Raw genomic sequence first — 12,362 nt, 5'->3', positions numbered from 1 at the left:
TTTAGTGGAATGAAACACAGGGACTTTCTTTTGTTGTCAGAAATTATGCACACACTGAGCCACTATAAGCAAGCTCATTTTTGCTGCTGTCATCAGTGTCTTCTGCTTTACTTGCTTCTTAGAATTTATTTCCCTAAGGCTGATGATACACGGGGCAACTTTTTGTGCAATGTTGCTGGGCAATCTTGCTAGTGGCAAGTCCGACTATGTTTTTAAAGGGTAAGCGGCGGTGCGGTGCGGGTGGCGGAGTGGTGGGGGAAGGTGATTATGGTAGTAATCTTTACTTATTACCATTGACGGCAATGTTGTCCAGCATGAAGGCTCTAAAAATTGCTCTGTGTATCATCAGCTTTAGTCTTTTATCTCCACTGGCTGTTGAATAGCATATATAGTTTTTGTTTTACTCATTTATTGTAAAACTTTAACTTTGTCTGATTTCTTTTTCTGGGTAGTTTATGTATTATTTGAGTTGTCGTGCACAGTTGCCTTTGTAAGGATAATAAAAGTTATTTTGTGTTACTATTGTATATAAGTGTAGATGTCCTCAGAAATATCCTACTTTTTATTATTTTTTTACCTTGACTGTGGCTATACAGCCAGCCACACCTTTTCACTGTAATTTGTTTAGATTTATTATTAATACTGACTAGAGAGGAAAATTAAGTTATCTCCTTGAGCTGTACGCCTGTCTGTCTATAAATGTTCATGCATCCATCCGTCCGTCAGCATCAAAACAAAACACCATGTTCTCAAGGCAAATTGTCATAGTGACTGTCCTTCAGAGAATAATCAAAGTTAATCTTAACATTCAGTACAAAGGGAGGAAATGGAGGAGGGTTGGAGAACAACCCTGAGCATAACCTCCTCCCCTGCTCTTCTGCTCCGTTGTACCTTATAGAAACTAAAGTCCAAACCTTCGCTCAGTTTTCCTTTCTTTCCCAGTTTCATCACCTCCCTCCCTCTGTATCACCTTTCCCCTCCTTTTTCATGGGGGGAACTGATGGGAGGTATGAGTTGAAGTGCAGAGTTTCATCTTACCTGCCTCCTGTTGAGGTTTCAAGACAATAGGCCAATCACCTCTGCCCCCACAGCTCACTGCAGACCTGCGGGAAAGAAACTCTCATATAGTGCAGCTTTTCTGACATACAGAGCGTGGTTTCTTTCTGCTTTTAATTGCTTCACTTATCTATTGTCCTCCACTCCTGTTGTGTTGTGTTGTTTTGTTTTGTTTTTTTTCTGTTCTGCTTTCCTACATCCTATCTGCCTGATGTTTACTAATTGTTGGTGTAAATGCAGGTGGACTAATCAGCTCCATGTATCTCTGACAACTGAGCAAATATGCTGCAGTATTCTTGGAATATGAGTCATAATCATAATAAATCATAACTTTTGCTCCTGTGTTAGCAATACTTTTGCAAGAGTAGACACACTGTACTTTTTAAAAAAGTGGTGGGTGTCTTATTTGGAACATGACTCGCCTGTCCTCTTAAATCTTTCCCTGTAGACTTCTTTTCCGTGCTCCCACATAGACTTGCCATCAGTAATTCAATCCAGCTGGTTATTGCTGGGTGTTGTGGCGGACACAGTCAACAGTTTATCATAATATTGGTGTGCATCTCCTTGTTTGTTTGCTTGTGTTGACTGACCTTCTGTCTTCCATATGGCCGGCATTGATTTGGTAACAAGCTGTGTGATCCTCCTGACAGATTGACTGTGCTATTAGCCATCTCCCTCATATCACCGTACTGCATTTTAATCCTTTAATGTGCAGTATAAATTGAATTGGTCTCTCACCTCCTTAGCTATGAATGAGCTGTGTGTTGACAGTGTTGTTGACCAATGGGCTCATCAGTAGTGGGCTGAGTGGCAGTCCTGACACTGTGGGAAGAGCAGCTGGGAAATGAAGCCCCCCCAAGGTGAAGTAAAGGTGAACGGTGGCTACAAAAAACCTGGAAACACAGCTGTGTTTGGGTCCGGGGGTTGGGTTGTCATGGAATTCCTCTCACTTTAACAGGCGGCTCGGTTTTTAATTCAGGGGAAAGGATCACACCCAGTCTGAAATATCCTCTCTGACACCTCGGTAGACTCTCGCATCAAAGTGTTGTTAGGGAGGCGAAAATAGGACGCATAATCACATTATGTTAACAACTGACATACTGAGGGACGGATGTATAAACACACACGGGTTTATATAGGAAATGATGGATGAAGAGATAAACACACACATGCACAGCCCGCCTTGGACAATTGTAGAAGTACCTGGAACTTTTTTCCAGCTGTGCAGTTCTGACTCCTTTAATTCATGGCTATTTCCAAAGTGAGATGCTGCTAGAATCTGGGTGTGCATGCACACATGCACACACTTACAAAGTCATTCAGAGAGTAATGTCTGAAGGATTTTTTTTTGGCGAGCTTACTGCTAGACCTGATAAAGAGGTGCAAGGCCTCAGCATACATATATGGGGAATAGACAGAGATTTCTCCGACACTGACCCTAGACCTGTCTGAAAAATCTTTTCCCAAAGCCTCAGATTTACATTTCATGCTTGCCCACTGACTGCAGATCTGTCACTATGGTCACCCAGCAGTAAAACCCAAAATTACATGCAGGGCTAAAATAACATGCCCAGTACAATGACCATGAGGAGCAATGGCACACAGGACTAGAATGAAGAAGCGAAACAGAAAAAGAACTAGCAGAGTAAAAAAAAAAAAGAAAAGTAGTCAAGGAAGAGCAGAATGAGCCAGAGGGATGAAAAGGATTTATTCTGAAATGAAAAGACAGGACAGGGCTATGGCACAGAGGGGAGGAAAAAAAAGAAAGTGAGCGATGCTGAGAGAAGACGAGAGCTGTGGAGGTAGAATGATGTGCAGGGCCCGAGCAGACAAAGCAGAGCCAGGAGCGGCAGGGGAGCTGGGTGTCTGTCAGCCATCCAGCCAGTAAGTTATACAGTCACTTATTCAGTGGGTTGGAGCGATGGCAGTACAGAAGCAGTAGTTATTTGTTTGGCTCAGGAGAGCTATGCCTTTTCTGTCCACAGTAAACTGCATGTTACCAGCAAGACTTTACTGCCCCTAAACGGGCACAGCGCAAAATGAAAGCGTGCAATACCATAAAACTGTGGTTGTGTCCTGGTAATTTTCTTTTTTTATGTTTTTTGCTTTATACGCCCTTACTTTACACAGTTGCTGTGTTTCTTCATATCCCAGAGTCCTTCTTTATCGCAGTTTTCTCTTTGACCACTCCTTCCCTCATTCGCTCTCTTTCCCCTGTCTCTCCTGGGTCAGGTACAGTGTAGATGTTGGTGTTTATCAATAATGAAGAGATAAGAGGAGGAGGAGAGCACACTGTTTTCGTTCTTACCCAGGGATGAATTATTCAACCAGTGGAGAGCAGTGCCTCTCCACCCTGTGTGTGTGTGTATACGATCGTGTGTGCTTCTGCGACCGACTGCCTTTCTAAATGTGGTTATGCTTTACCTGGCAGTTGTACGTGTGGAAATGCGTTTTGTCTCGCCTCGACCACACACACACACACACACACACACACCATGTTGACTACTTTGTAAGTTGTTTTTATCTCATATACATGGTTTTCCCTTAGCTTGTCAGATGGTAAATGATTAAGCGTGTTGTGTATGTTATTGGTTTGAAGGTTCATCCAGTTGCGAGGTGCGATACGCTGTAGTAAAACAAAAGAACCCTCTATGTATGTTTGATGGATGACTCCTGTTTTTCCAATTTAATTCAAACAAACCTGTTTGACCGCCTGAACTTGCTAGACCTGAAATATTGTGTGTTTGTGGTATGTACCTAACTGAGAATGCAAGATAGAGGATGAGGGAGGGATGTAGGCATGGGCTAATGTTTATGCAATTTCATATTAAGGCCCTGCAGTTAAATTGCTAGATCCCATTGTGAATTCTTCTTTTTTGCCCCTTACCTCTTCTTCTAGAACTCATGCATCCTGTTAAGACTTAGTCTCACAGCAAGACTAAGGTCATAGTCGAGCTTTCGATACAGGAGGTTGGCCATTCAAGCTGAAGTGCACACAGTTTGGAGAGTATAAAACAGTTTTTTAAAGGCTTTTTAACTTCCCTGCTGGGTCTTTTTTCATTAAGATGATGCACTTAATTGAATTGGCAAATGCTTATTTTTGCAAATGATATTCGCTCGAGTCCTACGGCACTGTTTGTTATAAACAGGCAACTAAATAGGAATATGCATCAGTATACAGATGCACGTGTGTACACACACTCACCAAACACACACACCTCCCTGTGCAGATTTCTCCTCCAGCTGTTCATTTCTCCTTGGCACTTTGAAGCCTGTTCGTGTCTCCCTGTGTCCCTCCCTCCAAACCCCTATTTCTCCTTCGCTCTCCTTCTGTTACATTTCATGCGTTCCTGCCTCCCTTCCTCATTTCTGCCTTTGCCTGATTCGCCTTCTCTTTCCACAGTCTGTGTTCAGAGTCAGTTATCAAATATTTCATCATGTCGCTGTGAACAAAGTGAAATGTAGCACTCCCTTCTTCTTGCACCTTTTTTTATCTGTCCTGTTGCATCACAGGGGTTGGATTTTTTACCTCCTGTCTCCTGTATGCAACCTCGCTGTAACACCATACCATTTCATTATTGTCCTTTATTCCATTTCCAAGTTGATTGAACATCAATGGTGATTTTTGAGTGCAGATCTCATGTCTGTACAGCTGCCCTTATAACTGAGATACCTGCCTTGAAGTCTTTTGAAGTGTGCTTCTTCATCAAACCAGCGTTCTTTTGACTTGATTGTTCCCACTAGTAAAGCTTACCGCATGAATGGATTATAATAGGATGTCACCTGAGAAGTCCATAATGAGCAGTGGCTACTTCTAAATGTAGCTTTCCCATGTGCTATCGATTGGCCCCTTATAGAGAGCCCAGTGGAAAGGTCAATGAGAAGACGAGACACATCTCAAGACTTCATTTCCTAGTTTTATTCTTGGCTTGTCAAACTGCCTCGCCTGTCAAAGCTAAGCTGCATTCCCACTCTGCTCCTTGCATACCAAAGTATCCACATCTAAGTAAGTGTGTGTGTGTGTGTGTGTGTGAGTGTGCGCGCGCTTGCGCAGTGTATGCTTGTTCATTGTAGGTTTGTGTCCGTGCTTGCGCAGTGTATGCACATTCATTGGTGTGTGTGTGTGTGTGTGTATGTGTGAAGGTCAGAGAAACCAGTGCTGCAACAGTGTCGGGTAGCAGCAGCAGACAACAGGTTCTGGTTGGTGCTGTTCTAGACTGTAGCTGATAATGGCTATTTGTATACAACAGCAGCAGTTTGGACATGACAAGCAGCAACGGCAGTGTCACCGTTTTGCTTTGGACACAGTAATGGCAACACCTCACAGAAATCACAGTTATAAGGGCAGCTAACACAGGCGGGCCATTTTAATTAGATTGTCAGATGGCGTGTGTCAGCTTTAATACACATTTGACTGTCTCTGCTTTATGAGCTTTCAAAGCTACACAAGTAGCTAGTAGTAGGAGTTCCTTGGAGATCAACAGTCAACACGCAAATTACAGGTGCATCAGTCACAAAACATTATTGTGGTATCTATAGTGATGAAGGGAACCGCATTGAAAATGTTGTGATGAAGAACAGTGGCCACAAGCTATTGCTCTTCATGAGGGATAGACAGGTCAGTTACAAAATATTTGGACATTCACTGTTCAAAAATTGGAGGTCTATTTACATAAAGGGCTATGACTCCCACATAGGAGGTGAACAGTATGGAAGTAAACACTCTCAAAGAACCTCAAAGTTGGAAGTCAGCACTTTAATCTCGGTTATTGTTTCATTTCAAGTCCATTTGCTGGAGTACAGAGCCGAAACAACAGAAAAATGTGTCACTGTCCCAATACTTACAAGCTCCGCTGTACAAAACTAGAGCCCCAGTAATAATCGCTGAATTGAATCGGCGTCTCTGTGCCAGTGTCTCAAAAGAAAAAACAAATTGCACATCGGGAGCCTCACAAAGCAGGTTTTTGGCAGAGCTTTCATTTAGAAACCACTTGTATCCAAGGCCAGTGCACAAATAGTCAGACACTGTTATACTGAGAATAAAGCCTATACTATAAAAATGTGAAAGATCATACTTAACAATTTTTCAACACTCAAATTCTTGTTTGGGGGAACTTTAAGGATGACATTTCATGTGTTTTTGGCATTGTTAAACATAGTAGTGAATATCTAATAATATGGACACTCAATATGCATTTATTATGGAGGAGGAATTTTATGGCATCTTGTCCAAGGTACACCATGTGTTGACTGAAAGATGATAATCCCTCCATATCACAGCTGTACAGTTTCAGTGAATGATAAGTGACAATAAATAAGTGATGCAAAACCTAGCATTTGTAAACACAAGATCTAATGGACGTTTATTATGCATTCAGCTCAAGGATAATTCATGCATGGATTGGAGCTGTTTGTAAATGTGGTGAACCTTTGGTGGTGGCAGTGCAGTGGATAAGACAGATGCCTTTGGTGTGAGAGACCAGGGTTCAACTCCCCACTGTAACCATCCACCATTGTGTCCCTGAGCAAGACACTTAACCCCTAGTTGCTCCAGAGACGTGCGACCTCTGACATAAATGGCAATTTTAAGTCGCTTTGGATAAAAGCGTCAGCTAAATGAATAAACGTAAACGTAACTTGTGATTAGGTGTTGATATTATTTTGGTCATAGGCAAGCATCATTAAGCCAGTTGCAGAGGTGATTATAAACCACACAGACATTTTTTGTATTGTGAAGTCTGACCAAAATGGGTCTTGGATTATCAAAAAAAGAATCTCATTGCACTACATCACAAGTGCCATCCTCGCATGTCAAGTCATCAAGTTTGAAAGTTGGGCTGGGAGACATTCTAATTCCACTGTAATAAAAAGATTATGTTGGAGAAAGAAAAGTCAGTGGCAGATTCCATCAGGACAGAATTGTGACGCCACACCCTGCGTTCCATACAGCCTGTTTCAAAGCTATTATTCTTCAGGAGTGGAGAGGGTTGGCACAACAATAGCAACAACAAGAGAATAATGGAAATGGAGAAATTCACACAGACCTGCAAGAATAATGAAAGCCCAGCATGCTTGAGACAGCAGTGCACTAGAAAGGCCCAAGGAAAACACACCCACATTTTCTTTTGTCTCTTTCACATTCAGATGCACATACATACGGTGAAGCAAATCAACGGGTCGCAAATTAAAGGGAAAAAACAACAAAGTGTTTTGGTAAGGTGTTGGGCCACAACATGCTGCAAGAACAACATTCATACTTCAAGTCTCTGGAACAATATTGGATTACTGGAATGCCGTTCTTCCCAAATATATTCCCTCATTTGGTGTTTTGATGATTCCAAAATCTCCCATAGGTGTTCAGTTGGATTAGGATCTGATTACTGCGAAGGCCACAGCATATGATTGACATAATTTTCAGAATCATCAAACCATTCAGTGACCCCTCTGGGCACAAGCATCGCGGTCATCAAATGTGCACAATTTCCAACCCTACTTACTGATAACTTTCTTATAGAATGCAAGATGTCACTTTAGTCACTGTTCCTATTCCTATCGAAACACTAGCCAGTTCAGCAGTCTTTGTGACTGAATCTCCTGCTGTACATGCCCCAACATTGAACCCTCTTTCAAAGTCACTTAGATCTTTTCCTCTTATCTTGATACAAAATCAGAATCAACTGGGCCTGCTCAGGATTTTTATACATGCCACAGAGCATGATTGCATGTGCCACTCCCGAAATAACTTTTGGTGTTATTTATTTGGAGATACACAATGCACATGGATAGAGTGCTTTATTGATCACTAGAAGGGGAAAATGGGACACGTGCAGTGCAGGAGCAATGTTGACCGATAGTCTTGTCATCCTTGGTCTCCTTGGTGTGGCTTTTTTGTTGGAATGAGTCTCAATTTGCATTGTTTTGCCTTGTTCATAAAAGTTATCATCAACATTCTTCCATCGCATACTGTCGGCTTCTTCAAGCTACTTTACATGACGCCCAGAAACAATTTAATATACACTGTGGCACCCAGCTACAGCAGACACACACACAATAAAGTGCTAGGAAGCAATCTTCAAGAACACGGAGAATGGGAAAGCTTCATTCTAGCCCACCTGATGGTGCATAGCCACTAGCTTGATGAAATGGCAGAGAGTCAGTGAGCTCTGAAGGCCATTAGATATTTTAGGTGATGGCCCGCACTCCCTGTCCCCCTGACGTTGTGCTATTCTCCACTATAGCGGGGATCAAGCAGAGGACATGAATGTCATTAGCCGTTGGAGTCAGCCAGCTAGGCAGCGAGGCAGGCGGACACAAGCTGATAAGCGCATGTTCGTTTTATAAGCCACGACTGGCTCAGATGGGCTGCAGAGAAAATTACGATTTTTGCGTTTTTTTAGTCTCTCTCTCTGTCTCTCTCTCTGTCTCACACACACACACACACACACACACACACACACACACACACACACACACACACACACACACACACACACACACACTGACTCCTAGAGTTTCTCACAAGGTCAGGTGTGGACTCTGCCTCTCACTGCTTCATACCTCCCGCTCTTCTCTCCTCGCTCTGTTTCGCTCTACCTACCACCCATCCCCAACCCTCTCCATTTTTAGTTTCTCCCATCGCATCTCTCTTTTTCACATGCTTCTTCTCTCACTCCCCTTATTTCTCTCTTCTAAATGTCTCTGTTTTGTCCCTCAGCTGTCTTCTATTAACCTCACACCGTCTCCCCTTCGAGATCCTCCTCTTCTCTCACCACTTTCTCTTTTCACTCCCTCTTTCATTCTCTATTCCTGGCACTGCTTTCTCTTCACACACTTTCATCCCCACTTTCCTTACACCCCCTCCCCTCTCCTCTGCTCTCATCCTTCATCACTTTGGCATTCCCAGGCTGTCTCTTGTCTCTTCCTTTCATCCTTCCATCCTCCTAGCATGCTTCCTCTCCTCCTTCCTTCCTGATTCATTTTCCTCTTCACAGACGAATGGTGGGAAATATGGAAATGTCAGTGTGACCAGGCAGGAGATCAGAGAAGACTGTGTTAATATGGCAGGGCTGTCGCAGCCCCATCAGCACAATGTGTGGGTGCGCATGCACATCATGTGGGTGTTAAAGACATAATGATAGGTGACAGTACTTGAGGATGTCAAAGAGGGCAGTTTGTGTGTGCATGCATTTGTTTGTTCATGTGCATTTGGTTTGGTGGCATTTCTTGTATGTTACCTGCAGGCAGCAGAGCTACTGTAAAGTAGAGCAGCGGTGACACAAGGCTTCTGTTCTCACTCTCCTCCCCTCCAACCCTCTTTTTCTTTCCCTCTGTCTCCTCCTTTTTTCCTCAGTCTTACCCTTGAACCGTCTTTTATTCTCTAATTCCCTCAGTTCCTGTCTCCCTCCGCCTCCTGTCTCTCTCTCCTGTTTAATATGACCACTGCTTTCTAAATATTTATACTGACAATTACTATTTCAAATGCAGCCTCCCCTAAGCATTTCCAAAAGTCTGATGTGTCTTGTACATGCACACGCATGCACACGTTGACTTTTTCCTCTCTGTGTCTGCTGTTCTAATGACACCGAGTCTCTGAGTCTTCAGGACTGGGGTTTGGGGACTATCATGGAGGATGAGGGCGTGCAAGTCTTTGTATGTCTTGTGTGTAATATTCATTTCCCTGGGGCTATATAGAGTCTCATAAGGCCAGCCAGTCTCTCATCTGAGCTCTGGCAGGAGTTGACCTGTGTTGGCTCTCCTCTTATTGCCTCCGAATGACAGACAACAGGCCCAGCTTCGCTCTGCCCCCATATTATATGTGGACACAATGGCTCTGCATGTGTTTGTGTGTGAATTTGCACATGTACACACAAATAAAATCTGAGTTTTATTAATTTATCTTCAGTGCCAGATTGTGTAATGACTTCTGACATCTGACCTGGTCCACATACCCCATTCAAGACTAGTAATCAAGGCTTTCCATAACCCTTCATCCCCTTTCCCCATGCTCTGCTACATCCTTTGGTAACCAGAGTACAGCTCCCATTCCCAAAACTAATCTGTTGTTAGTCAGACTAGTTCAGGTGGATTGACAAAAAGTTGCAGCTTGATCTTCACTAAATGCTGCAGACATTTGAAAGATCACTGGGTAGGAGCTTGAAGTAAAGATGTCATAAGATGTACACGTGTATGAGTGTGTGTGCACATGCTTTTGTGTGTCTACTCGTACAGATATGCTCGTGTATGTGTGCCCGGGGGAGGAGTAAGCTGTTCCTCTTTCCAGCAAAATAAGTCTCTCTGCTTCTGCTCCCACATGCTGCTTAGTGGTTGTCCAGAGGTTCCTCTGTGGCTACAAGGGGGTTGTTTTGTGGTTGTAAATTGGGCTGGTCCTGGGAGAGCTGGTGTTATTCTAGGAAAGGCTTGTTTTCCTCCACTTTCCCACTCAGACTTTCGCTTCTTGCACCCTCTTCTCATCCTCTATTGATATCTCAGATCTCCCTAGAGAAGAGAAGGAACGGTGTTTATTGCTCATCAAAAGAGATAGACAGCACTGCCCTTTCCTCTTATCTCCTACTATCCAATGGGGTGGGGGGGTTCCTTCAACCCTTCTGATCATAATAGTTTCAACACAACACCTTTTGGCTCAGCATAAACTGGTGGAACTAGTTCTTCAAGTAATAGTTTGACTTTAGGGTAAGCTGTGTTTCACTGGTGCTGTTGTATGTGTGTAGCTTTCTGGTAAACTCATTGTGAGCACACGCACATTCGCACACATAGCCCTGGCTGCAGACATTTGAAGTTGTGTATCCGCAGGTAATCCACTCTTACTTAAAACAGGTGCCATCTTGCTGACATACACTAATGCGCGCTTACTCATACAAGTAATTACATTTTCACAGAGACCTGGATTACACACACACACACACACACACACACACACACACACACACACACACACACACACACACACACACACACACACACACACACACACACACACACACGGACAGATTGTCGTTCTAAAGCTCCTTCTTTCTTTCTGATTCTCACACGCCCACTGACACAACACACCAAGAAAAGCATATTTATTTTGACTCTTTGCTGTTACACAGGAATGTGTCGTCGGCACAGCAAATGGCAGGTTATAGAAAAGCATAACCCATACAGATGATTTATGACCATGTGCAAAAGAGAACGGGCTTTCGTTTTCTTTTTTGTTCCAGCACACATCCCCTTTTTTCCGGCCACTCAATCCACACACACGCAGTCATGGAGAGATACCAGACTCTTGGCCTACTTGCCTGGGTTCACTAATGCTGTCCTCTGTTGTACCAGACACTTCCACACTGTCCTCATTTATCATCAGGAGGCTCTGTACCAACATGATTCCTCAACTCCCTTACCTTGTCCCCTCTCCTAACTTGGAATGGAAGGAAACAGACATTAATCTCTCTCTTTGTTTTTCTTAGGAGTGTCAGGTCAGCGGGTGAAGGTAGAGCCAGAAGTGTCGTCATATCCTGGCCAGACAGTCAACCTACGCTGTGCATTTACTGATGCCACTGGGATTCAGCTCACAATGGTCAGATTGCACACTGTCTGGATACAAGTGTTTTCTTTTTTCAGTTAGAATTTAATTTGTTCTTTATACCACCACACACCAAACTTGGTTTGTGGTATGAAATTCTAATAAAAATGTCAGTTTCATCCTGAAATTGTAGCTCATTGTGCTGACTAGACACAGTAAAAATTGTTGATATTGCTTGTGACTACGATTTGCTTTCTCAAATGAAGCGAATAGACATTGGAAATTAAGCAAATACACAATTTAATATTTGATTAAATATGTGAGTATTTTCTTCCTGTAAAAGTATTTATCAGTTATGCATCAACCAGATCTTGCAGGTGTGTGAAACAAGGTCGCACAGATGGACAACAGCAGTTCATCACAATTAAAATGATGGTACAGGTCCATGTGCTGTCTTTACCTAGCACATTAAACCTTAGTCTAACAAATCATAGCCCCCAGGAATGATCCTAAGGCTAGTAATAGTTTTTTTTATTACATTTAGGCTTAATGTTTTATTACTCCAAACAAACAATACTAAGCTTCATTTTGCTTTAGGGGATTGAATATGGTAATGTGCACACTTCTTAGTTGCATCTCAATGAAGTGGGAAGTGCACAACCCTGCTTGGTTCCGCTAGGAGCAGCTGAGAGAGAGTGCAGCTCCTGAAAAACTCACATCCATATTCATACCTGCTCCACTTATTTGATTGTGATGCTGTGTACATTGCCCCATGGAGTTTACA

The 12,362-nt window shown here is 43.0% G+C and overlaps 1 protein-coding gene across 3 annotated transcripts in view; it reads left to right on the top strand.

Annotated features, from left to right (window-relative positions):
- The window catches only part of si:ch73-22o12.1 (nectin-2), an 81,505-nt gene that overhangs the window by 18,900 nt on the left and 50,243 nt on the right, over window positions 1-12,362 (top strand). For all 3 annotated transcript variants that reach the window (XM_046044770.1, XM_046044769.1, XM_046044768.1), the window contains exon 2: window positions 11,523-11,632. In XM_046044770.1, coding sequence (XP_045900726.1) covers window positions 11,523-11,632 — 110 coding nt within the window. The remainder of the gene's footprint in view (window positions 1-11,522; window positions 11,633-12,362) is intronic.

This window comes from Micropterus dolomieu, linkage group LG03, assembly GCF_021292245.1.
Source record: "Micropterus dolomieu isolate WLL.071019.BEF.003 ecotype Adirondacks linkage group LG03, ASM2129224v1, whole genome shotgun sequence".
NCBI classification, from domain to species: domain Eukaryota; kingdom Metazoa; phylum Chordata; class Actinopteri; order Centrarchiformes; family Centrarchidae; genus Micropterus; species Micropterus dolomieu.
This window is presented reverse-complemented; position numbering and strand designations above follow the sequence as displayed.